The sequence below is a fragment of the Macrotis lagotis genome, chromosome X, assembly GCF_037893015.1.
Source record: "Macrotis lagotis isolate mMagLag1 chromosome X, bilby.v1.9.chrom.fasta, whole genome shotgun sequence".
In the NCBI taxonomy this organism is placed as follows: domain Eukaryota; kingdom Metazoa; phylum Chordata; class Mammalia; order Peramelemorphia; family Peramelidae; genus Macrotis; species Macrotis lagotis.
The window spans coordinates 403958229-403985774 of record NC_133666.1 but is presented as its reverse complement, the minus strand read 5'-3'; the positions used below and the strand labels follow the sequence as shown (position 1 = coordinate 403985774).

Here is a 27546-nt window from a genome sequence, read left to right as displayed (position 1 = left end):
CCAAGACAGATACCCTATCCACTGTGCCACCAAGCGCACCCTGCTCTTCCTTAATTTCAAATAACGCCTCTAGAGAGGGCTGAATACCGGAGTTTATGATCTATGGAAAATATCACTTAAAAATACAAAGTTAATATCCATCAAGCCAGCATGAGCAATTGGAGAAGTAGGGAAGCAGTCTGACAAGAAATGGCAACTTTGCTGAGTTCTGAAACAAGGCAGATTCAGAGAGTATTATCTGAAAGTTCTCTATTCTTCTAAAATCTTCTCCTGATATTCATATAATTGAGTCAGGCCTAGAAGACAATTTTAGATCATTTAGTTCAAAACTGATTTTCAAAAGCTTCTTGCTTAAGAGTACAGATATAGCCCAGCTAGGACTACAAACCCAGCATTTCTGTTATCACTGGCCAGTTCCCTCTGCCAACATTCATTTCCTACCCATCTATCCTTAGCATTCGCCTTCTTCATCCAGATACTCTTCCCCTTTTCTGCATCCTACCAAGGGCCCCCAAGCTACTTGTCTCCCTAATCCCCTCCAATTCATTTTTTCCATCAGTCTTCCTAAAGTTGAAACACTAGCTTCTTCCTAAGTTAGGTGATTAGCCTTGCTTCTTCCACTTATCTTTTAACATGCTATTTCATCTGATTTCCTTAGGTACAATTATTTTATCTGCCCAGGCTACTGGATAAGGGTGGCATGTTAAGATAGGAAGTTTGCAAACAAAGCCCTACAATGGTGAGACATTACCTACCAGATTTATAAACCTCGAATAACTACAAAGTCTGTCATAATGGTTTGGGTTTTTTTTGCAAGGCAATGGGGTTAAGTGGCTTGCCCAAGGCCACACAGCCAGGTAGTGTCTGAGGTCAGATTTGAATTCAGGTACTCCAGGGCCAATGCTCTGTCCACTGCACCACCTAGCTGCCCCCAATACCAATACCTTTTCTTCTGATAGCAAAATATGCTGATATAGAACTTATGGTTTGTATCCTTTCATTATCAAATGTTCCCTATCCCATTAATAATTAGTCTTCAATGTTTTTGAGTATTATCCTAAAGATGTATACATATGTATATATAATATCTATAAACTCTGCCAGATTATATACAATCCTATCCAAAGGACAAACCATAGTTTAACAATGGCTTATTTTGAGGGGGGGAACTGTTTTAGAAGGTATATGGATAACACAATAAAGTATAGACCAGTTTACAAAATGAAGACCCAAATAATGGAATGGAGGAGTGGGCAGAAAGGTTATCATACTGCCACAGGTAAGATTTGGAATTGAAGCTACCTAAAGCACAAAGGAGGATCCAACTAACTGTTCAGTGTTTTTTCCTGGCTCTTTGTGTCTTTACCAAATTATCTTGAGTAAGACATGAATGAAAATGGGAAGTACACAAATGTGAAGTTAAATAAGAGGACTAAGACAAAAAAAAATTATGATTAAAGTTATGTTAGGTGTTCAAAAGGGGGACAAAATGCCAGAGATTCCAAGATGATTTCTGTCAAGGATAGATTTCCAGCTTCTTGCAAATCAATTTTGCCAAGGATTCTTAACCAGGGGCATATAAATTAAATTTAACCACTACTCTTTCTCCAGGGTTTCTATAGGCTCCTAGCCATGAACTTCATTCAGCACAGAGTCAAATACATAAGAAATATGTCCAATAAAGCAAATTTGTCACAGCCATTTTTATTAACAGACCATTAGAAAAATAATCATGGAGGAGACCTAAAAATAGGGAAAAGAAAAGAAAGACATTAAAATTTATTCAAACATTTAACTCAATCAGCACACCAGACTAAATATAATAGAATGCCAAGTGATTAACCCATCAGTTGGAAATGTTTTTTCTCTTAAATCTATCTTTTAAAAGCATGGGATGTAGCTCTTAAATTCATGCAGCAGTCAGAACCACCCCCTTCAAATAAAAGCATTTAATCTAATGATCTCTTCCCAACAAATTTATTCAGATACTGAAGAATATTCTTACTGGTTTCTTCCTCAGGAGTGAAATATAGCTCAAGTTAAAGAAAACTCGAATATGATATCCATGTATCCTTAGCATTTCCCTTCTTTAAGATACCCTTCTTCCCCTTTTCTGTATCCTACACCAAGGGCCCCCAAGCTACTCCCCAATCCCCTCCAATTCATTTTCCCCCCATCAGGTCTTCCTAAAGTTGAAACACTAGCTTCTTCCTAAGTTAGGAGATAAGCCTTGATTCTTCCACTTGTCTTTTAACATGCTATTTCATCTGATTTCATTTGCATTTCAGCAAACAAATCTTTTTTTCCTCTTAAATATCTGAAACTCACCTTTAGTTCATTCTTCTAATAAGCCTGTTGATCTGGTCTTCCCTGTTACCAGCATCTCCACCTTCCACAAAATGTGTTGTCTTTTTCTTCATTCCACCCCGAGGAGAAGAAAGTTTGAAGGGCCACAGGAAGTTGTTGGCAGCTTTGAAGTGCTTGCCAACAGTGTAGATCTCATGGATCAAGTCCTCCATGCAGATGATTCCATATTTACCTGAAAATTACCCGAGTTATTACTTCTATAATACACTGGGAAAACAACTCAAAACATATTTTACTGAAATATAGGTACCTATATAGAGCCCAAATCTTAAGTCTATTGAGAAGAGCACCAGTTTTGGAATCATTGTATTAAAGTGTTAAAACCTGTTCTGCTCCATCACCCTGTATAATTGAGGGCAAGGGAGAGCTCTTGCATACTTAAGTTTTGTTTTCTGTAAAATGATCCAATAATGGGGCAGCTGGTGGCACAGTGGATAGAGCATCAGCCCTGGAGTCAGGAGTACCTGGGTTCAAATCCAGCCTCAGACACTAAATAAATTACCTAGCTATGTGGCCTTGGTCAAGCCACTTAACCCTATTGCCTTGCAAAAAAAATTTATAGACCAGGACTTACCAAGAGATTTTGCAATAAGAGAATTATCAGTCAAGGCAATTCTCTGTTTCTTGATCTTGCCATAACCACGTTTATAAATCAAATCATTCACAGACTTCAGGTTTGGATAACTGTAATAAAAATAAAAATGAGACCTATCTATTTGGTATGTCAGATAAAGGAATTTTTATAACATAAATGAAATTAAAATAGAACTCTTTACCCCCATGCAATGTATGGTTCCACAATCCTCAGCATGTTAATTGAAGCCTTGTTAAGCTTAACAAAAGTGCCATTGAAGATTTGGCGAAGTCGAAGAAGTTGCAATACTTTTCGGACCTTTGGGCTAACACCATTGATACTGGAGGGGGGGAAAAAAAGGATTAAGCAATTGATCAGGTTTTCACTTTAGTGACCCATAATTTTTTTTAAGAGATACATAGTTTTAAGAATCTAAATTAAGAGAATACATGCTTCTGTCTCATAAAAAATGATTTTTAATCTGAACATTTCTTGAGCCAAGGAATCAAGTCCCTGGGATTGAGAGCTACGTTATTGCATGAATGAACCATAAGTCAGAACTCAACTTACCCTCTGATTCTGATCACAAAAGCCAACTTGGGTTCAGCAGGTACATAGTAGTTGCCAGCTTTTCGTGCCATTCTAGCCAACCGGATTTCGCTTCTGTACATCTGTCTGTACTCCTTATGGTAAGCTTTAGCTTTTTCATAGATAACTTTCCTCCGAATTTTACGGAGCTGAAAAAGAAATGTATCTGTTACTAAAAATAATTGTCTCAATCCAAAAAGTAAATATTAGTTCTGTCTTCCAGGTAAAGCAACACCTTCCTTAAAATTCAAATGTGAATCAGAAAATAATGCACCCCATTAAAAACTCAATCCCAATTATGTGTTTATTTTTAAAACATTCAGAAGAAACTCTTTAGGGTTTTTTTTAAAGGCAAATAAAAAGTGCTTATCAATTACCTTTTTTATTGCCACCTTCTTCTTCAGGCGCTTGGCCTTAAGTATTGCAAAAGCCTTTCGTTTTTTCAGAAGAGACTCTGGAACAGATGGTAGCTTCTTCTTTTCTCTACATAAAAAAAATTATATGTAAAAAAATTCTAACTAGTTTGTTTCAAACAAATGAAACAATAATTTCAATTCCAAATACAATAAAATATTGGACACTGCATGAAGATGGTAGAGTGAACAGAAAGTCCTGAATTCAAAACTCTGGACAAATCACTTGAACTCAATACCTCAGTTCCCTATATCTGTAAAATGGGTATAATTAGCACCCACTTCCCAAGACTATTATATCAGATAAGATAATAGCATCTAGCAGGCATGATATAAACATCAGTTATTAATTTAACTATTTCAACAATAGTCTTAAGTCTAAACAGAATTTTGAGTGATGTCAGAAGCCCAGGAATTTCCATGACAATAACTTTTCTATGATGCCTTAAGGTTCGCCAAGTACTTTACAGATATAGCATTATGCTTTAAGGTAAGTATTACTACTACCCCCCCCCCCCCCCCCCCGTTTTGGAGGAAACTAAGGCTTAAAGGTTTGCCTAAAAATAATTTATCCTTTGGCCAACACCTGAGCTATTTGAATCAACTCTTTCTTACATAAAGTCTAGCCTTTTTTCTGTTATTTCTACCCAAGTGGCAGGCCTTGGAGCCAGGAAGAACCGAGGTCACCACCTTTCCGGCCATGCCACCCCAGGGAAGTCATTTAAACTCTTCAGATTCAGTCAGCATGCTTAAATCACAAGTCCACTCTCCAGCTGTAGATAGCGACTCCCAAGCCAAAGACAAGCTACTACTTCCATCCAATAGGTTCATGCTGGTGTGACAAGCCCAAGAGTTCAATCCCCAGGAAAAAGAGAAATACATATCGACAGGTCCGAGGAAAAATGCCCCAGCGGGCGCCAGAGGCAATGCGCGCACGAAGGAAGCGGGACTCGTACCTGGATCCCTGCCCACTGCCCGTCGGGGGGACGCACCGGCTGGGACCCGGCTCGCCCACGTTCTGCAGGGGCCGCCGGGCCCGGACACCCGTGCGCTTGGCTCCGAGTAAAGGAGCCTCAGCATTCCAGCCGGGGGTGGGGGAGAGGGCCGCCGGAGCCCGGGCCGCGGCCTGGCCTTCGGGAAGGACGTGGGGGCCCGGCGGCGGCCGGGGCCTTGGCGGGCCTCGCACAGCTCCAGCCTTGGCCGCCCCGAGTCGGACGCCTTCTCCGGCTCAGGGCGATTCCTCCCGACACCTTCCCTCCGCACCCCAAAGGCGGCCCCCGCATCCCAGCCCAGTTTTGAAGAAACCTGTACCTAAAAGCAACTCAAACTAAAGGGACAGGAAACATGAGGGCCAGGCGACCGCCAGAGCGAAGGGTTAAAGGCAGGCAGGTCCCCATTTTCGAGGATGGAGAAGGATTCTTAAGGAGAGCAGCATTTACTTACTCTGCGCCCGCCATGATTCCTGTCGGAAAAAGAGGAAGTACGCGCATGCGTACTGAACACTTAAAGACTTGGCAAGACTTGGGGTCCTAAAACCAATAGCTGTCTAAGAGAGTGCCTGAGTACAAGAAAGATTTGGGCTTAGATGGCTTTTGAAGGTGAAAATCGAAATTCAAGTAACGTCTGGTTTGGGGGCCAAACTACAGGAGACAGGTACAGGGGGAAAAATGCAATTGAACTTTTCCATCAAATGTTAACATTTCAGTGGGGTCCGACTTGCGGTCCTAAATTCCGTCTAGCAGTCATTAAACGTGTTTGCGTAGGGAATTCTCTACCTTAATTACCACTTGAAAGAGGGGGGAAAAGCCCTCCCCTGCCTTCGCGCTGCGCAGTTTCTCGGAAACTACAAGTCCCGGGGTGCCTTTCTCGGCAGGCAGCGCAGCACGCTGGGGACTGTAGGCAGACCCCGGATTGGTAAGAGAAAGGCCGGCGCTCGGCTCCCATTTTAGGGATGGCGGCGGCTGGGCAGCGCCGCGGCGGATGTGCCCGTGCCCGCCTCCGGGGCTCCGTCAGTGCTAGTCATGGGCTCGGGAGGCTCCGGTGGAGCTCGGCCGAGGTCCTTCCCTCCCTCCCTCCCGGCCGGCTGTCCCCCTTAAGAGCCTGACCCCGGGGCGGGGACAGGCGCGAGCCTGGACCGGGCCTGCTGTCGGGGCCGGCGGGACGGGAAGGGGCCGGAGCCCGGGGGGCCACGGAGGGGGGGGATGGCTGGGCCGGGCGGGCGAGGGGCGTGAGCGGGGAAGGGGAGCGCGAGCCGGAGGGGTGGCCCGGGCGCGGCTGCCGCGGCCGCGGGATGGGGGCTGGGCCTCGGTGGGGGCGGGGTGCGCCGCGGGGGGGAGGGCAGCGCCGAGGAGGGGGCGGGGAGGGACGAGGGGGCGGGGGGAGGGGACGCGGGCCGCCGCCGCTGCCGCCGCCGCCGCCGCCGCTGCCGCCGCCGCCGCCGGCTTCTCCCGTCCCGGTTTATATAGCGCAGAGCGTGGTGCCCGCTCAGTGCGCCGAGCCCGCTCCGTGCGCGCGGCCGAGCAGCTCCGCTCCGGCCCCGGGTGACAGCCGCGGCGCGGCCAGGGCAGCGAGGGGGCGGGCGCCGCGAGAGCCCCGGGGGGCCCGGCAGGTACCGGGGCTGCCTCCGGCCGTTGGTCCGCTCCCGCCTCCGGGCGGAGGCCGGCCGCCCTCCCCGGCGCCGCCGCCCAGCCCCGCTCTTTAAACTTGGCTTAAGTTGACAAGTCCGCCTCGGGCCGGCCTGCGGGGCCGGGGCGGCGCGGCCGGGGCGCCAGCTGGAAGCATGAGGGCGGCTTAACGGGCGGCTGTCACCGCGGCCCGGCCCAGCGCTCCCGGGCGGGCGGCGGTCCGGCCGGGCTCCGGTCCCCCCCCCCCCCCGCAGGTCGGGAAGGCGGCTTGGGGGGCAGGGGCGAGGCGGGCGTGGGGTCGGGGCTCCCGGGGCTCCCGGGGCGCGGAGCCGCGGGAAGGCGGAGAGGCCGGGCTCGGTCCGCGCTCGGTCCGCCCGGGCGCCGCGATGAATATCGTGGTGGAGTTCTTCGTGGTGACTTTCAAAGTGCTCTGGGCGTTCGTCCTGGCCGCGGCCAAGTGGCTGGTGCGGCCCAAGGAGAAGAGCGTGGCGGGACAGGTGTGCCTCATCACCGGGGCCGGCAGCGGCCTGGGCCGCCTCTTCGCCCTGGAGTTCGCGCGGCGCCGGGCTCTGCTGGTCCTCTGGGACATTAACACGCAGAGCAACGAGGAGACGGCGGGCCTGGTGCGCCACATCTACCGGGACCTGGAGGCGGCCGACGCCGCGGCGCTGCAAGGTAAGCCCGGCGCCCCGGCCGGGCCCGGCCCGCGGCCGCCCCGAGGGCAGCGCGCCCGCGCGTCGGGCAGCCGCCGGCACGGACAGGACCCGGGAGCCCCGGCGAGGAGCGAGGAGCGAGGGCGCTGCCCGCGGGGAGCCGGACCCCTCAGGGAACGGAGAGGGCTGGGGAGCTCGCCGGGGGCTGAAGCGCTTCGGGTCTCGGGGGGGATAAGCCGCGGGGAAGACAAGCCTGGTTGGGAAGTTGCTGTGATGGCAGCAGGTACCCGCCTCCCCTGCTCCGCAGTCCTCCAGGCTTGGTCCGGGGCGGCCTTAAGTTACCGCGTTGGAACTTTCTGCACAGAAAAATGTGAAGATCGTTTCGTGCAAAAGCACAGAGATGTATGTGCGTGTGTAGACGCTCCGATGTATATGAGACATATAGAACCAAATGATTGAAAGTCCCTTTAGGTGCCTTTGGTAGCCCCAGCATTATGTATAGAATAGCTGTTTTAAAACCGAATGTTTAAAAGTGACTTCGAGCCCACCTTAAACTCAGTTCTTGGTCTAGAAAACTTGGTATTGAATTTCAGCTTTTTTTCGAATGAGATAGTTCATTTCAGAGAAAGGCATGGTCAGATACTTCCCCCCTCTCCTTCAAGGAGATGTACAGCATTTGTCCTTTAAACTTAAAGACTGCATTTTTCAGAAATGTTAATTGGGCTTTATTTTATGCCAGGAAAACTAAAGGACAAAGTGTATCTTTAGACATTAAAAATGATAGTATGGGGGGGGCATGAAATCTAGGTTTGTTGGAGAAAGCCTAATGAATAAACCAGAATTTTCTAGCCGAGGTATCTAGTTTAAATGTCATTTATCCAGAATTTACCATATGAAATAAAGCTTCCTATCCAACCTACGATGTTGACTTGTGCAGGGTGATCTTTTTTGAGGGGCTGGTTTCTTTAAGTTAAGACTGATAAATTTCCCCATAGAGTAATGGAGATTTTTGGCACATTAGAGACATTTCAATCATCTAAGTAGTATTTTTTTTCCATCTGAATCTTGAAGTGAATTTCTATTTTAAACAACTTTGTATTGGTTGTGAAAGAGAAGGAAGAGATTTTGTTCTTCACCACCATCAGTTCCCAGAAAAGAGGAGGAGGAGAAACTTTCTGGGATGAAGTCAGTTGTTTCCAGGTGTTTTTAGATCCCAGTAAGCTGGGATCATATAGTTCAGGGTACTGAACCTTAATGCAGATGGTGTGGGGTTTATTCTGGCTTGCATTGTACTTGTCACAATTATGTTGCTTTCTCTTAAGTAAGAGTATCCAGTAAATTGCTGTAATTCTTCAGGACTATTGGGGGAGAAAAGCAGCTGTAACTTTAATAATTGGCAAACTTTTTGTTTATAGAAATTGTAGCTTGCTGTAGTATTTTTGCTATGTGTGATTTTTTTTTTTTTGGATTACCACACCAGTCACTTTTCCCTCTCCTTGTTCCATTCTTTCCTCTCATCTGTATTCCTGAGAACAGCTGGAAATGGTGAGGAAGAAGTTCTACCTCCCTGCAACTTACAGGTCTTTACTTACACCTGTGATGTGGGAAAAAGAGAGAATGTCTACCTAACAGCCGAAAGAGTCCGGAAGGAAGTTGGAGAGGTCTCAGTCCTGGTTAATAATGCTGGTGTGGTCTCTGGGCATCATCTCTTGGAATGCCCTGATGAGCTTATTGAAAGAACCATGATGGTCAATTGCCATGCACATTTCTGGGTAAATATTACCAATGTTTGATTTATGTCTTTTTTTTCTTTTTATGGGATGATTGGGAGGGAGAGAAGATTTTGGCATGTGGTTAGCAACCATATACCACTTTGTTACCATAAATCAGCCTTACAGATACTTGCTTGTGATACTTATGCATTAGTGTCAACAATGAATATTTATACAAGAATGTTCACTTATTTTGTTTTACAAACTGAGTAACTAATGGGAAGTAAGAGGGCTTCATTAACATTGTACATCTTTGCAAGGTTGCCATAAAAGCAACCAAGTATAAATGAAATATTGGTACTATATTTTTCTTCATGCTGAATTGATGTAAGAGTAATATTTTCGTTCTTATTTGCTTCTAAAATTTGAATTCAGCTATGCACATTTACAAGTTGGCCAAATATATCCTCAATTTGCCTGAAATTCTGTGATGAGCATTTGTGACTTAATGGGGAATGATTCTGTCAGTCATCCTGTCAGTCAGTGAACACTAATTCAGTATCCACAGAGTACATGGTATTGTACAGCACCATCGCCTTAGCCCATCTACTTCTTCTCCCAGCCTTGGTGATCTGAGATCACAGAATCTTTGAAAATGCTCCATGTGTGAGCATAGGTCATCTCGATTATGGCAGTTAATCACTACCGCAAAACAGGGAACAGGACAAGCCAAGGATTTCCACAGCACTCATAGCTCCTTACCAGCAGGGGGCTGCTGAAGTGTCTATGGAAGTAATAGTTCTACTTCCTCAACTTCCATTGGATTATACCTGAAATATCTTAGTGGTTCTTATTATATCCATAAGCATCCAAGGATGAGAGTGGGGAGATTAACCTTGGAGCATCATAGTTTAGGCAACTAAAAGACTTTACTTCTGTTTTCTTTCTAACTTGTTTTTCAGATAGTTATAATTTAGGGAAGAAAGGTGAGGGAATATAGGACTTTGTGCCTCTTTTCCAGGTGGGTAAAGCTTATAAAATATGACAAAGATTTTTCTTTTTATAAGGCATAGTAGAAATTATTAGTTTTTTAGAGTGACTACTTGAAAAATGATGTCTTTGGAAATACCTGCTCAAGTTCCATTTCACACATTAGACTATCTTGGATTCATACTTCAGTTAAGGGTTGTGTGTTTGTTAATATACATATATTTTTAGATGGATAAATTCTGTTTCATAGATATGTAAATATAGGTGACTTTTATTCTACTGTTAAAACAATAATGAGATTTTTTTCCATATTTCTTAAATTTCTTAAAAACAATAATGAGATTCCTTTTTGCACATTTTTTAAATCAAGTCAAAATGATTCCCAAGTTATACCATATCTCTCTCTAGAGCATATCTGGTAAAAGAGAAATGATCCTAGGCCAAATTGTAAACTTTGAAGGAAAGTTTAGAAGAAGAGAGGTAAAGAATATTTGAAGAGGTGGTACAATTCTAACTAAAAGCTCTATTAAATAGCATATATTTAGGATTCCCAGTAGTGTATTTTGTAATCCATTTTTAAGTAAATCAAAGTATTTTCATTTGGGATAAGGGAACTTGACAGACTATGCAAAAAAATGGCAAACTTTAATAAAGTATAACTCAAGAAGCTTCTATGATCTTCATTTGAGTTTAGTCAGTTGTGCTTTTATTCCATAGAGAAAGATGCAATGAATAAATAAATTAGAATAGAACAAGATATTCAGTGGGTTTAGTAACAAACCATAGTTAAAATTAGAATTGCTCTTTCACCTTTGAGGTTATGCAAGAATTTTTCATAACTGTTAACTTGAATGACCACTAAAGACTGAAATTCAATCTGTCTTTTTGCTGTTTTAGCATGTCATTATATTGTAAAGCTTTAAAAGTTTCAAATATTGTTAAAATATATACTCTAAAGAAACCTCATAAAATCTGCTAACAGTAGTCAGTCTTCCCTAGACTATAAAGCTTATCTTATTTTAGGACTTTCATAGCTTTTGGCTATGAAAATGCACCTAAGTTGACATTCTTGCAATTCTGTGTTCCTCTTTGCTATGTGGAAAAATTGAATCAAATATTTAATTGTAAAAACTACACCTAGATTGAATTTGCACATTAAGCAGGAGAATATTGGCTTTCTAGAGTTCTTGATGTTCTGGATGTTGCTTAACTACAGAATTTAGGGAGTTCTTGGAAGCTTTGTCGGTTATGACATCACTTCATATTAAAATATGGGAGGCTCCTGAATTCTCCAGCTGTTTTTGCCTTAGGCATCTAAGCTAAATAAATTCTTTTCAATATTGAGTCAGCTCATTATAGAGATGCCCTTTCCAAATTCTTGTAGTTTTTTCATCTTTTAAGTGAAAGCTGAGCTCTATCAATTTAAAATTCTGAAACAAAAGCTTTGCAATGTATTCAGTTTTAAACAGTACTTCAGTGCCAGTAGAATTTGACTTAAGCAAGTCATGATTCCTCTTATAGTACAATGATGTAGGTAGCATCTGAATAAAAGTATGTTTGAAGGTTCTGGTTTCAATCCAGAATAATCAGTGATGTCTCTTCTTTCTACTTTATTTGGTCATGGGAAGAGAGTAAGATGCAATTGAAATGGGGAAAGGGGTAGAATTTAAGAGGGCAATTTGTTTTAAAAAGTGAGCCAGCTAGACAAAAACAGCTTTTGACTAGCTGATCTTCAACTTCTGAGTGTAAGTATCTGCCTTTACAGGAATAACTATCCTGACTTAGAGATCGTATACATACACAGTCATACCTAGTAAAACAAAGTCATTATAGAGACTGGTCTTTTCAGTCCACAGACTTCCTAGCCATCTACATGATGGTTCACATCATTCCTCCTAGCTGAAATAACTTGAATTTTTTTTCTTTAAAGGAATGAAATGACCTGGATTTAAAAAGAAAGGAAAAGAAAGAATGGATATCATCTATCTAGCAACTATAGAAATGCTTCCAGCTAGCATTTCTTTTTATCTTTTTTCTGTATCTTTCCTGCTTTCCCAATTAGATTGCAGACTACTCAAGGTAGAAATTGGGTACTGTGCATCTTTTTTGTATCCTCAATTTCTTGACTCAGTGTGTTTATGTTGATACCAGATGTGTCCAACCCGAGGCCTGTGGGTCAAATGAGGCCTTCAAAGTCCATTCATTCAGCATTATTACTGTTTTTATTATTATACTCATTGGTAATATATTGTAGATAAGTTATTGTTGGGCGGTGTTACCCTGAAGAGCTAAAAGGTTGGACACCCCTGATAGACATACTATGTTCAGATCTCTAAAGGAAAATAATTTTCCATTAGGAGAAAATCTTATATATTCCTCATTCTTAAATCAGAAAAGATAAGCAATTCTTTAGACCAATAGTCAATAAGCATTTATCAAGTTTCTGCTATGTGCTGAGCACTAATAATAGCTAATAGTAAATTTTGAATTGTTTTAAAACTAGGCTTCAGTGATGTCTGATGTTGCTATAGAGCATGGAACCAAGACAAAAAAAAAGAGAAATTGTGGTTTTGTTTCCTTTTTTGTCAATGTATCATTTTGCCATTTCCCTGCCTTACTGCTCCTATCAGTAATAATACTGTAATAATATGCTATGCTTGCCGCGATAATTGATATTTAATTTAGCAGTTTAAGTAGCCCAAGTGGTACAACCAAATTGTTTGTGACTTGACTCTACTGTCTAATATCAAGCAGAGGCATCAGTACTGCACTTTGTCCCTTTTTGGGTAATTTGCAATTTATCTGATGTAGGAAGTTTTAAAGATTGATGGTACAAGTCTTTGGGATTCTTACAAGTCTGTTATATGACTTTACATCTGCCAGTGTTATATTACCATTGGCAGTTTTCCCAGTAACCTTCTTTTGGTCAGAATTCAAAAAGTGATGGATTTTGGGTAGATCCTAGCCAGCATAATCTGTTGGGAAACAATTTAAGGTTATCATGAGACTCTGGACACTGTACATTAGCTAATACTCTTTAACTTTGGTACAAGTATTACTGGAATGTATCACTTTGAGTTTTTCATTGCTTCATTGGGATACAGATGCTTGAAATAAACTTTCACTGTTTTGAAAATGGAAAAGTTTCTGAGAATGGGATCTGCAAACTGTTTTCTTATTCCTCAAATTATTAATGGTAATTTTGTGAGAGGTGGGAAAATCTGCTCTTCCTAGGAGCCAGCTAAGTCAGTGTTTATCTGAAGATTCTTCTTGGCCAAAGAACAACATCTGGCCTTTATACTAGAGCAAATTGATCCTTGAATAACCAAAAGGGGGAAGCAAAAGCATTTAACTCTAGTCCTTTTATGTTCTGAAGGAATTTTGCATGGTAAAAGACTAAATCTGTCAAAAAGCTAGTCAGTAATTTACTTCTCTTGATATGGTGGGCAGACAAGATAATTGGTAGTTAATTAATAGTCCACTTAACTTAAAAGGTTTCACAGTTTTAAAATAGTAATTACTGAATTAGGCATTTATATCCAAATGTCTAAAGCCTATTTAGGTAAAATCCATTCAGAAAAGTAAAAGCAAGGTCTGAGTAATGAAGCACTTAAGGACATTAGTGCTACAACTGTACCTAGGATTAAATGAATGGTCTCTGATCATTAATGTTTCCCAAGTTTTTATGTGATTTACACGATTTTAATCACAAGTATACTATTCCGTAGTTACAAGGAATCCAGTTGTCTTTAAACTTAAAATAAAAGTCTAATTTCTACAATTAATCAAATAATTTTGGATAGGGCTATTTAGGTGCTTTGTTGAACTTTTTTATGCTAATATTAAGGATTTTAAGGCATGGTATTTTACAGAATTTTGCTTTTGAGAGAGCCTACAGGAATTATTTAGCTTACCCCCTCCTCATTTTACAGGTGAGAAAACTGAGACTTAGGTTAAATAATTTTACTGAGGTCTTGGAACATTGCACAACATTATTTATCTCTAAGCCTAGCTGCTAGGAGACTTTGAATTTATGACTTCTTCAAAAGGAGAGTAGTTGCAATTTTGGAAATTTTAGACTTTTTTAGGTGGTGATAGTTCATTCTACCATTTTCTGCATAGGCTTTCATTTTTAAATGCATATTTAAACAAAATTGTAAGAGTGTTGTCTAAGTTGGACTGATTTGAACTAGGGAGTAGGACTTTGGTGGTTTATCAATAATATCGCTGACTTAGTGAAATACAGCATTATATGTGCAAAGTAACTGAACATGGAGTTGTTCTCCTTCTATGTACTTTTCTGTCAATTAGAAGCTTTCATTATTTCTCATTTTTCTTTATTTGCCCTTTTTTATAGTTAGAGTTGAATGTGTGCATTGCTGATATTATCCATTCTGTTCCCAAAAAGAAGCTAATCTATAGAAAAAGTCAGGAAGCATTCTTGACCTTGGACTAAAGATAACATTGGTTGATTAGCTTTTTCAAAGTGCTAGCTATGTAGAGATGATTTACCCTTTAGCAGTTCATTAGCTGCATCTAGAGATATAAGGTTCTAGTAGACTTCTAAACCTTCCTGACAGTATTCTCATTTTTTTCCTACCTTAAATTCATTTTCTGATTGACTTATTATCTGATACTGGTATTTTTTTAAATTAATATTTGGTATTCTATGGCATTTTAACTCTTGTTGAACTAACCCAATTTGTGATCCCCCCCCCCCCCCAGGATTAAATCTCTTTTTCTCTTTAAGATAAGTTGTTGGGTTGTTGAGGGTGGAGGTTGTTTACTTGTTTTAAGAATTTTAGTAAGAGAAGCAGAAAATGTTTCTTCAGGGCTTCATTGAAATTTCTAATTTTATATTCCATATTAAGATAATATAATATATAGGGGTGGCTAGGTGGCACAGTGGATAAAGCACCTGCCCTGGAGTCAGGAGTACCTGAGTTCAAATCCGACCTCAAACACTTTATAATTACCTAGCTGTGTGGTCTTGGACAAGCCACTTAACCCCATTTGCCTTGCAAAAACCTAAAAAAATATATATATATATATATATATATATATATATATATATGTCAGCAACTTTCTTGTTAGAGAATAATTCAGATAGGGACCAAAACAAAAGTTAATTTGAATGGCTAATGGATGTGAATAGTCTGTTCTGACAGATGATAGAAGAAGTCAGGCATAGAAATATATATAATTAACTCATCCTAATGATATGCCTTGAGTAGTTTTTACAAAAGGAGTTAAGAGGATAATGTCCATAGTGGTGACTGGTAATAGTTTAGGCTCCCAACTTGCATCCTACTTAACTTCCACTAGGGGGAGTGAAGTCAGGATGAACTGCATTTCCTTCCACTCTGTATGTACCTGCTGTCTCCCAATGAGACTGCCAATTCACTTTATCTTTTTGGTTCTGAGTAGTTTAATATTTGAGTAATATTTTAAAAGAAAGGTGAAGTTCCTTTTGGAGATGACCTAATTCGGTGTTTTGAACCTAAAAATTCAACACTATGTCTATTGATTTTATTTTGTATAGGATTAATTAGTGATTCTTATAAAAGATAATAATGGATACCAGTTAACTAATCAGAGCTATTGAGAAGGAGCTCTCTCTCCTGGTCTTCTTCGTGGATTTCCTTATGGGAGGAGGCCGTTGTTATGATAATATTAGAGCATATTTGTATACCATTTGAATGTCTACAAAGCATTTTACATATATCTCACTGGTTCCTCACAACAACTCAGTTTCTAGGTGAGGAAAGGAGGCTCAGAAAGCTTGCCCATCCTTCTAGCCAGGGGGACAACTCGGTGGACATTGATCGACTCCACATCTTGGACTGTCTGCACAAGGCCAGACTGCCTCTCATACCTTGTCCCAAGGTGCCAAAGGCAAAAATCAGTCTGCATAAAGCTGAAGTGAAAAATAGGTCACTGGAATGGAATAAAGTAAATCAAGGAAGTGGGAAGTTAGGGTGTCTGAGGACTTGGCAGTGGGTGTAGAAGTTACGTTTCAGTAGGAGAGATGGAGAAACTGATCAAAGTATTGACCTCACTGAGGAAAGAAAGAGCATGTTCCAGAAGTTGATAGAGAAAGATGACTTTGTAGAATAAATTTGATTAGCATGAACCTCAAAAGGAAATATTGCCGAGTGATGAAGATGAGTGATGATTCTAGAAGGAGAGTCAGGAAGTGGCTATGAGGAGAACAAAGAATATTCCAACTTTACTATGACTAATGTGAAAGAGGGATATGAGAGGAAATATGCTCATTAACATTTATCAGGATCCCCTGCTTCTTTTTCTGAGCAAAAATTAAGTTGAAGGAATGAGGAGCACAAATGCTATTCATTCTAGGGTTTATGTTTAGATCCAGATGACTTTTATCTTTTTTTGTCTTTTGGCAAGTTTTCCTACTAATCCAGTTTTTTTCCTCTATCTTCACTAGTCCAATTCAGATAGTCTTTCCTTAACATGTGGAATATAGCAACATCTACCAAAAAAAACAAAAAAGGTCAAAATGGGGAATAAAAGAATAGTCCCAACTGCCCCATTTTCCTTAAGCCAGAAGGTAGAGTATCAGAGTTGGTGTCTTTGGTCCTTAGTTCTTGCCTTGACCTTAAATCATTTTAGCCCATTGTGATTTGAACCTCTTGGCCACCATAACAGACTGTCTTCTTATATGACCTGAAGCTTAAGTAGCAGACTACAGGGAAATAATTGAATAACTATAATAAAAACTTTCAATCAACACTTTCACCAAATACTGCTTAAAATATGTTAACAAGTGAGGAAAATTATTGGAGAAGCATGGAATTATGTCACAGAAGGTGACACATACTGTTAGCCCAAATGACAAGTCACTTATAATGAATTCACATTTAGAAACAAAATACTATTAAATTGTTGAAACTACCAAAAGAATAGAATGTAAAAATGTTATAACTTTCACAGAATCATTTTAGGTATGTATTTAGAAATGCAATGTTAGCAATATTGTTTCACTTCCACTTGTCACAAAGATGTGAACTCCTTATCTTTGCTGCAAATAATTTACTAGTAGGATCCGAAAAGTGAACTACTAAGTTCTTCTGAATATTAATGTTCTATAATTTAGTTTCAGCTTAAATGACAGAATCCAAAATAACACTTTTTCTTCAATAAATACAATGGGGAAATACTTGCATTATAATTTATATCAGCATGTGGATATTTCAAGTATATTAAATTCAAACCAATTGTCTTATTTTTTCCTATGAATTGGTAATTAATATCCTGTTTCCTTTATTGGAAATTTTGAATGGGATCTTTTCTGTAGATGAATTAAATGTAGAAGAAATAGAGAAGCATGAGATACTAGGCTGTAGTTGAAAATTTTCTTTACTAATTTTTGGGTCCGTTGGTACTTAATGGACAACATAACTTTTCCACCAATTTTTAATTGCCACTTTTTGGTTTTTAAATCACTTCCATTTCCAAATATATCTCTCTAGAGAGCTAATTTTTATAATAAAGAATTAAGGGGTTAGGGTTGTTGGGGAGGAGCCAGGGGAGCAGCTTGGTGGTGCAGTGGCTAGAGCATTGGCTCTAGGATCAGGAGGATCTGAGCTCAAATTTAGCCTCAGACAATAATTACCTAGATGTGACCTTGGGCAAGTCACTTAACCCCATTACCTTGCAAAAAACAAACAAACAAAAAAAAAAGAATGAAAAGTCTGGGTGGGATATATCAGGAATAATTAAGAAAAGATATATTGCTTTGGGGGAAATGTCTCCCCTTCCTTAATCATTGAGTTTGTTTCTTGAAGGACTTAAGAGATTCTATTATAGCAGCTTTTAGAAATCTTTTTTCTAAAACTCTTGCTATGATGATAAGCTATCCATACTTTATGCCTGCCTATGTTTGACTATTTCCATGGCAGACCCTCTCGCTTTTTGATGTCTGCTACATTGCTTAGTTAACACATTAACTAAAGAATTCTTTTTCATTCCAGTGTTCATTTCAGTCTATACAGTTTCTATTTCTTCTTATTTTCTTCCTTCTTTGGGGGTGGGGAGGTGGGGTTTGAGGAGGCAGTGGAGACCAGACCTGTGATTTGATATAGGAGAAAAACTTGCTCTATTCAAACAGACCTGCCTTGTCATCAACAGGCATTTTTTTTTGAAGCCCTACTATGTAGCAGACACTGTGCTAAGAATCTGATAGAGCAGTTGCCCTGTGCACTCAGAGCTAAAGTAATTTACCCAGGATCACATAACCAATATGCTTTAAGACATACAGTCTGGACATTGGAAATGGAAATTAGGCAATCTGCAGAAGAAAGAATTGAACTCTGTCCTCAATCAGTCAACAAGTATATATCACTCAGTTGCTTTATGCAGGTTGCTGGACTAAGTACTAACAAAAGTGAAATGGTCTCTCCATGAAATCACAGATAATTTGTACATATAAAAGGATATACCAGAGAGGTAGGGAGCCTGTCATCTGGGAAATCAGGAAAAGTTTCATGTTAAAGCTAGTACTTGAACTGAGCCTTGAAGAAAGCTAGGAATTTGAAAAATCAAAGATGAAGGAATGCATTTCAGGGATGGAGAAATGCCAGAACTGGGGCCTAGATTCGGAGAAAGGCAAAAAACACCATTTCTGCCTTCAAGGAGGCTACATTCTAATGGAAGAGACAACATGTAAACTATTGTAAATGTAAAATGATGTAAAATATTTGTGTATATTTGACAACTAATTGGATATGGGGATAGTGAGAAGCAAAGGATGACCCCAAGGTTGGAAATCTGAATGACCTACAAACGTTAGGGTTGCTCTCTGCAGAATTAGGAAAGTTTAAAAGAGGATAGGTTTTAGGGAAAAGACATCATGTGTTGGACACGATGATATAAAATATCCATAAAACATCCAGTGTAGTCTAATAGATACATAATAGTCTTAATAGACAAAGTCTAAATGACAATTGATGATACGGGACTAGAATTCAAGGAGAGAGTTTAGGATCCAATTTGTGAATCTGAGAATACTTAAAGCAGAGGAAATAAAAGCTCTGTGGGCTGATGATGTTACTTAGAGAAGAGCACCCAGGAAAGAAGTTTGGAGTATTTCTCCCTAGTTATGAGATACAATGCAAATGATGGATCTAGAAAAGGAGACTGGGGAAAGAAAATATGATCCAACAGACAGGAAAATGAGAGCAGTATCACAAAAACCCAGAGAAGAGAATGGTGGTTAGTAGTGTCAAATGCAGAAAAGAGATCAGAAAGGATGAAGACTGATAGATCACCACACTTGTCTTTTAAGAGATCATTGATAATTTTTGAGAAAACAATTATAATTGTGATGAACTCAGAGGTGAGATTACAAAGAGTTCAGAAGAGATTAAATGGAGGTAATTGGTATAAACAGCTTTTTCTAGAAGTTTGTCTTTGAAAGATGATAAAGGATGAGAACTTGATGGAATGAAAAGACTAGAAAAGATTTAGGATTTTGGTTTTACTTTTTAGGATAGAGCTGACTCACATATGTTTGTAGACCACAAGGAAGACATCAGTAGCCAATGGGGGAACCAGAATGAAGGGAAAGGGACAATTATAAGGACAATTGGATAGAGAAAACTAGTGGGGATGGATTAATTTTTTTATATTTAGAGGAATTGACTATATAGAGAAAAGTAGAGAATGGAAGATTATTTAAGGGATTGTGAGATCTAGAATATGGAAAAGAGAAAACCCTCAGCATTCTTTTTTTCAGTATAATACTAACAGGTAGGTCCTTAGAAATATCTGATTTAATCTACCACCTAATATTTTTACTGGTTATATGACCCTGGATAAATGCCTTCACTTCTGAGGCAACTCTCTCAGACACTTACTACAGTATCTGGTAAAACAAATGTATGTTGATTGAGATTTGAATCCTCACCCCACCCCCCCAAAAAAGAAGAAGAAATGGAAATTACATGAACTGAAATAAACACTATAATAAAAAAAGAATTCTTCAGCTAATGTTTGAGAGGGCCTTCCTTGGAAACAGGCAAACATTGTTATGCTGGCATAAATTAACTTTTAACTTAGTAGTTGATTTCAATGTCACTTATTCTTTTGACTTTGAGTACAAAATTGAGTGTCTTTGAATAAATTTTGAGTTTGATTAGCATAGTTAATTTAGCATTGATTAAATGACAACTTTTAAGTTAACATCACCAGAAAATTTTTTCCATAAATTAGACAATTATGTAATACTATAATCCTAAAGAACTGCCAGTCACTGTGCTGGGACTTAACAAAATCTACTTTCACATTTTTACTTTTATCTTACATATTTATCTGCTTTCATTTTCTAGCTCTAATAGCAAGAGGTATCTTTTACCTTGGAAATGGAGGGTTCTGTCCCTAACAGTGATCTTATTTTTCCTGCTTAAACTACTAGAATGTCTCTCCACCTTTTCTTAACAGTGAAGGAGCTCTGGTAGCCTTTTTCCTACTTCAAGTTCCTGTAGGCCTCCCCATAAGCAACTAAGTAGATAATGCTGAGACTTTTTTTATTAATAAGAAAATGTCAAATACTCTTGTTATCTCACTTTGCTAGGCATGAATTCTGGTTTTACAGAAATTCAGTATGCATATTGAAGTATGTTAAATTGGACATGAAAAAAATGACAGATATAGTAACTTTTATTGGTTAGGAAGGGAAATTTCAATAAGCAATGAGTTCTAGGTTGGAAGAACTAGGTTATTATAAATACTTAGCACCAAAGTTTGGGGTTTTTTTTAAGGGTTTATTTTGTAGTTACAGCAATATGATTTTCAGTTTATCCCTATGAAAAAAAGATAAGCTTTTAATCTATTACATAATAAAGTCTTAAGGTACCTTGTGGATAATTCAGTCCTAATTCCCAATAACTGCTTATACTTTGTCTTATGAAATCAGCTTTATTTTCTTTTGTAAAAATCATGTGTCACAAGACCACGAATTTCTAAAATTATGATGATTGTGCCAATAATCAGGCTTATCCTATCTGTTTTAAGAGGATTTTTTTTCTTAAAATGAAGCTCATTTAGAGAGTAGGTATACGATTTCTTTGTAAGAGCAATACCATCAAAGAGTTGAGGTCCTCTAATAGTGAAATAGATATTCTCAAGGACCTATCCCTAGAGTTAAATGATTGGGCAGTTCTCCAGGAGGTTAAGCTGCTTGTGCTGGAATGAGTTAGGAGAGGGAAGACAATAAAGAAGTTAGTTTCTACCAGCTAAAAAAAGAAGGTATAGAGGTACAAGTAGCCTCTAACTATCCTCATTTCCAAAGTGCCCTTCTTTCCACACTCTATTCCCAGGGCTTTGTGACTTTTTTCCCCTTTAAAGTTATTGATCATTAGCTTTAATCTGATTTATCTCTAGTAGAGCTATAATGTGATTGGTTATTCCATCTAAGCAATGCAGATCACAGCCCAATCAAACCTGCTTGTCTTTTGGTGGTTCATACATGTTTTGCCATATGTTTGCTACAGGGGGAGGGAAAACGTTTTTCCAAAGTACTTAAGTATCTCCTCATTCTCTTGATCTGTGACTATGAACCAAGAATGTGGCCCACGTATTAGGTATCCCACAGTCTTTCCTGACACATCTTCTGATCACTCATTTTTTATACTTTTCTGTACCAATTCCTTATTTTTAATGTGCAACAAAACCCTCCAAGTATCATATTTCCTTTTGAATTATCTTCACTTTAATCCTTAAGATAATTAGTATTTCATGTTTTGTAGCTATATGATATCACCAGAAGAATACTGTTATTGAAAAAAAATGAACCTTTATTTCAGGCAGAAACTTGGAGCCATTAAAGGAATTGTATAACTTCCCAAAATCTTTTGGTGCCTATATAAAAACTGAAAGGACAGCACAGTATTTTCCTTAAAGAAGTATTACCTTTTCCCCAAGAGTAGTCTTTATTTAGAACGTGTATGTGTGTGTGTGTGTGTGTGTGTGTGTGTGTGTGTGTGTGTATGTATATGTTTGAGAACAAGTAGACAACTCTTGAAATCTTAAGGTAACAGTTTCCTTTCATTTTCCTCCACTTTATCCTAAACCAACCCATTTTCAGGTGGTCTTTCAGATCAGGGATATGCTTGTACTCACCTGCGTCCTCCTAAAGGTTTAACATAGGTTTCTAAGGGTAAGAGATAGGGATGCCCTTCAGTTTAGTGTTTATTTTGCTGTGTTTTTGGCTTAGATATAGTTTCCCTGGATGAATATGAAGTATCTTATGCAAAAAAAAGAAAAGTCTCCCTCTCTTAGAAATAAAATAGCTAATGGAAATCCTGATGAGAAAATTGTCTGCAATTTAGTTGAGATGAGAAACTTGCTGTGGTGAGAAACTCTTCTTTGTATCCATCATTCACAATATAAAAATGTTTTAGCAGTTTATAGTGGTTTTAAGTATTGGAATATTGCCATAGTTCTTATTGTTAACTGATTAATATTGGTCTTATTTCTTTTTTTCCTGTGGTTTTCTTTTTGTTTTAAAAGAGACTTATGAAAGTAATAAAGCAATAGTGAACGTATGAAAACAATACCCATTATTTACCAGACTGTATTTGTGTTACTGATTTTAAAAACAAGATTTTTCTTTTTAGTTTAGTAGTGATTAAGTAACGCAAGTCATACAGACTGCAAATTATGTACTTCATTCTAGATTTAAATTCAGATTCTTTTGATAGAGAAATTCAAAACTTCTGAAAAAATGACATGAAAAAACTTGAGCTACAAAGGGAAGATTCAAGTTCCTTCATAGCTAATATGTATTTGTCATCATTGGAATTCTAGGAAAGAGAAATGGTGTTGTGAAAGTGATGGACTCAAGAGAGAGGAAGATCTGAATTAAATACTAACTTGGTAGTTACTAGCCTTGGGATCCTGGACAAGTCACTATCTCTTGTACCCTAATTTTTCTCAAATGTAAAATGGGGGGGCGGCTGGCTAGGTGGCGCAGTGGATAAAGCACCAGCCCTGGAGTCAGGAGTACCTGGGTTCAGTCTCAGACACTTAATTACCTAGCTGTGTGGCCTTGGGCAAGCCACTTAACCCCATTTGCCTTGCAAAAACCTAAAAAAAAAATGTAAGATAGGGATAATAGCACTTACCTCACAGTGTTAGAATTAAATGAGATAAAATTATCTAGCCTTTTGCACTCTTTTAAGTGCTAGCTCTTGTGTCAAAAACCACAGATAGCAAGTATAAAGAAAGAGACATTAAAATGATGATGTTTTTCTGACTTAAAAATTATAAATTAATTTGATGGGGTTGCATTTTACATATATTTATCACTTTGTTGAGAGTGGTTATTTTAAAGTCCAGGAATTAGCCCACTTCCCACTATTACCACCACAGCAAAACACAACAAAACCCCAAGGAGGGCATTTATGCACACTTTTTTTAAAGCTTTGAGAAAGAACTTGTAGACTGATGACTCTTAATGAGGTAGAAGGAATATCAAAAAAGTAGTAGTCACAATAAGGAAGCATGTAGTAATTTACTACTGTTTCCAAAGACAAATGGAATAGGGAGCATGGCTTGAATGAAGCAAATGAGCATATATCCATGCCTAAGATAAATGGTTATCTATAATTAGAGTAGTTTCAATGTTTCTGTTGTTTTTGGAAAACTGATTAAACTTCTCAAGAACTGTGTACTGATTTTGGGTTAAAGAAAAATGAGTCATGATCATCTGAATCCTTTATTCTAGGAAGCTCTTCTGAGAGTTTAAGAACCCTGAGGGATGTAGGGAAGAAAGGATTAGTAAACTAGAGGGAAAAGAGAGCTTAATGTCCCCCAAATTTAATCATTTTTTAGGGTGGTTTTGGTTTTTTTGTTTTTTTGCAAGGCAATGGGGTTAAGTGGCTTGCCCAAGGCCACACAGCTAGGTAATTATTAAGTGTCTGAAACCAGATGTGAACTCAGGCACTCCTGATTCCAGGGCCGGTGCTCTATTCACTGAACCACCTAGTCCCCCAGATTTAATCATTTTCATTGTTGCATGGAATGAGTTAATATAGACAGAAACAAGTGTGAAATAATCCAGGTCCAACCCTTAAAATAAATAAAAAGCTAAAAGATCTGGTATTCTATTTTTGAGGTACATGATGACATGATTGAAAAGGAAGAGGAAATACGATTTCAGAAGTAGTATTGAGCATTAATAATTTTGACTGATATAATTACTTAGTACTTTTAGAGAAAAGTAATTAATGAATCTCAACTAACTATGATTTCTAATCTATGGGTTGAATTAAAAATCTGATATGCCCTGTCTCATGATTATAATTAATTTTTGGACTTAAGTTTTTTAGACATTATATTCCGTTTTAGTTGGTCCTGATGTGCTGTGGTAAACTTTCAGCATAAAAGGAAGATTAGCCAAAGAAAGGTAGAAAGTTTTAGAATTCTTGAGTTTCTAGCATGAGGAAAAGGATTGTTTATTCCCTTCCTTTGTATCTTCAGCTCTAGTGCCTAGAACTTGACAACTAGTAGCAAGACTTGGTGATAACGGATGGGGAAATTTGAATTCTAGTTGCCCTTGTAATGAAAAGAGTAAAATAACGTTTTAAGCCATTAAATATTCAATTTACTGATTGCCAAATTATGACAATTATTTTAAAAGAATTGATACCTCCTTATGTCATCCAAAAAATGACAGGCATTGCTCTAAACTACACTTGGTTTTCAATTTTTTTTTTAACTTACTACACTTAGTTTGGAGTCAGGTAAGGTTTCTGGATGTTTCTTGTATCATGTACCTCTTGGGCAGTCCGGTGAAACCCATAGCACTCCCTTTCAGAATGTTTTTAAATGCATTAAGTAAAATGTATAGAGTTTCAAAGGAAACTAATTGTATTGAAATACAATTATCAAAATATTTTTTAAAATGCATTCATCAATTCCAGGTTAAGAACTCCTGACTTAGTCCAACTACCTCATTATAAATAAGAAAACAGTCCCAGAGAAAGTTAGTAATGTGTTCAATGTCACACAGTAAGTTAGTTAATGGCAGAACCCAGGTTTCATTACTACATCCAAGTTCATCATGCTTTCTAGACCTTTTCCACATCATGGTCATTTCTGGTTATACCCCTCTCCCAGTGAACCTTACTTTATAACAAAAACAGTTAAATAAAATCAACCAACACAGCAACTATGTCTGATAATGTTATATAACATTCTTTGCTGTAGGATCCCTATTCCTTATTGCCCCTGCATCCCCCCACCACCTCAACCAACTTTACAAGGAAAGAAAGGAGGGAAATATTTTCTTCCTCTCTTCTCTTGGGGGGAAAATTATTTGTTGCTATTAATGTTCAGCTTCACTTAGCATTCTCTTTATATTTACATTATTGTAGTCATTATTTTTATTGTCCTTGTTTTGCTTACCTTGCTTTGGATCAGTTCACATAAGTTTTCTCATGCTTCTCTGAATCCCTCATTTGTTATTTCTTATGGTGCAGTAATATTGTTTGCATTGTAGTAATATACCACAGTTTATCCAACCATTCTCCTATCAGGCAGTTACTTTGTTTCTCATTATTTATAACAACCACAAAAAGAGATTCTATGAATATTTTAGTATTTTTAAGACTTTCTTCCTGTTTTTTGGCCTCCTTTGTATATTTGACTAGTGATTTGATGGCCAAAATTTAAGAATTGTTGAATGATTCAACTTATATAATTCCTAACTTTTCCAGAGTGGTTGATTCCAGAGTGGTTGAGTTGCTGTGTTTTAATGTGACTATATTCCTTCAATCTCTTCAGCACTGGCTATTTCCATCTTCCCCACCTACCAGTTTGTTGGTTGTGAGGGTAAAACTTCAGAGTTGTCAGAGTTTGTATTTCTTATTTCTGTCTTTGGACAATCTTTCATGTGAGATAATTGATAATCTTTTGTAATTTTGTCTATTGTCTATTGGGAAGAAATTGGGTTTTAAATATGAGGCTTGAATTGGAGCAGTAGATATCCTAGTACAATTGTAAAATTTTTGTAGTTCTGAGTCACCATTTCAGGTAACATCATCCCATCCTTTAATAGCAGCAGTCACTGTTTAATGAGCACTTATTTTTGCTGAATAATTAGTATTGCCATCCTTCTAATTGTATCCATTTAAAAAGTCTAGATTCTTCTTTTATTAGCTTTTTGGCTGTAAAGCAACTATAGAAATGTTCTTGCATATATGTATTAGATATTAACTGCTTCTGTCGTCCAATTTTAAATCTCTCTAGCCACAAAAATAATAAAGCAAAAATATGGAAGGGATAACTTGGTGAAAATTTGACTCTTGGACTTTTTTATTTTTTCACTTAAATAATAAAGAAATATAATATGACATTTTTAAGGAAAAAGATATCTAACCTTAATTTGGACATAAATTAAGATTACCTACCTATGTCTGGGTACCTTAGAGAATGCTTAACTTTTTCATGTTAAAATATCTTTGACAATCTGGCAAAATCTACAAATTCCTTCTCAGAATAATATCTTTAAATGCATAAGATCCAAGTCAATTATACTGAAATGCAATTTTCAAAATGTTTTCTTAAAAAATGCTCATGGATCCATGCCTTAAAGAGCTACTCCCACTATTACCAGTCTCAAAAATTTGGGGAATGTATTATACAATTTGGTTAAGCATCCTTTCTGTCACTCTCTATGTGTCCATTTAGATAATTCTTGATTGCTATAATTCAGTGGTACAAATTTCAAAATAGATATTCATTAGAACTAAAATATGATTTCATATGGTTTATATATTAGGAAAGGTTAGTTTTGTATGTCTTAGTTCCTTTAATAGTTCATACCATCAGCACAGTAATTGTAAACTCTCCCAATGGAGATGAGATCTTGCTAAAAAAAAAAAACACAACAGAACACACTATAAAATACCTCTTTACCTTCGTCTAAGAAAGTAAAATTTCCTTCTATTCAATTTGTTTGTAGATTTTTTTTTTTGTTTTGGCACAAAATATACTTCTCAAACTTCCCAATAAAATAACATTTTCCCAAAACAGTTAAATTAAACCTTCTGATTACGTGGTTGTGATTAATACATTTCACTTACTACCTTTATAGTTTACCATATGTATTTGTATTAGTTGTATATATACTTTTTTGGTCTGTGCTTTCCTCATTCCAATATCACTTCATAAAAATCTTTCCATGTTTCTCTGCATTCTTCATAATTACCATTAGGTACAATAATATTCCTTTATATTCATATACCATAGTTTTTTATTCATCAAGCATATTTTATTACTTAATGATACTGCTACAAATATTTTTGTTCATATATGTCACTTAACCTCTAGGTCCCTCAGTTTCCTCACTTGTAAAGTAAGGAAGTTGGATTAATTGAGTTTTCAGGATCCTATTGCATCAAAATATATGTTTTCATGGGTATGCAAAATTTCAGTTAACTTTTTTAAAGTTTTTTTTATTGTGAATTTAATTGTCAACAAATATCCAATTTGTTTTCCAAAATAGTCAGAGCAGTTCAGCTCTCCATGAGCTTTGAATCAGTATGCTTTAATAGCTAGCTTCTCCAGTATTTAATTTACATATTTTATTCTCTTTGC

The 27546-nt window shown here is 38.3% G+C and overlaps 2 protein-coding genes across 2 annotated transcripts in view; one reads left to right on the top strand and one right to left on the bottom strand.

Moving 5' to 3' along the window:
• Nucleotides 1-1674: 1674 nt before the first annotated feature.
• RPL7 (ribosomal protein L7) lies at nucleotides 1675-5488 on the bottom strand. Its single transcript, XM_074206803.1, has 7 exons — nucleotides 5386-5488; nucleotides 3907-4012; nucleotides 3512-3678; nucleotides 3144-3281; nucleotides 2942-3051; nucleotides 2329-2539; nucleotides 1675-1743 (listed from the first exon to the last, which is right to left on the bottom strand). Exons 1-6 carry the CDS (start codon nucleotides 5430-5432, stop codon nucleotides 2331-2333), a joined length of 777 nt encoding a protein of 258 aa, XP_074062904.1. The 5' UTR covers nucleotides 5433-5488; the 3' UTR covers nucleotides 1675-1743; nucleotides 2329-2330.
• An 893-nt stretch (nucleotides 5489-6381) lies between these two features.
• Nucleotides 6382-27546, top strand: part of RDH10 (retinol dehydrogenase 10) — a 41394-nt gene continuing 20229 nt past the window's right edge. Inside the window, exons 1-2 of the mRNA XM_074206801.1 lie at nucleotides 6382-7241; nucleotides 8756-8991. Coding sequence (XP_074062902.1) covers nucleotides 6953-7241; nucleotides 8756-8991 — 525 coding nt within the window. The 5' untranslated portion in view covers nucleotides 6382-6952. The remainder of the gene's footprint in view (nucleotides 7242-8755; nucleotides 8992-27546) is intronic.

Coding starts and splice junctions, on each gene's coding strand:
- RPL7 (XM_074206803.1), bottom strand. CDS start 5,432: ATGCGCGTACTTCCTCTTTTTCCGACAGGAATCATGGCGGGCGCAGA. Junction 4,013..5,385: donor GGAATCATGGCGGGCGCAGA/GTAAGTAAATGC, acceptor TTTTTTATGTAG/AGAAAAGAAGAAGCTACCAT. Junction 3,282..3,511: donor TTTGTGATCAGAATCAGAGG/GTAAGTTGAGTT, acceptor CCCCCCCTCCAG/TATCAATGGTGTTAGCCCAA.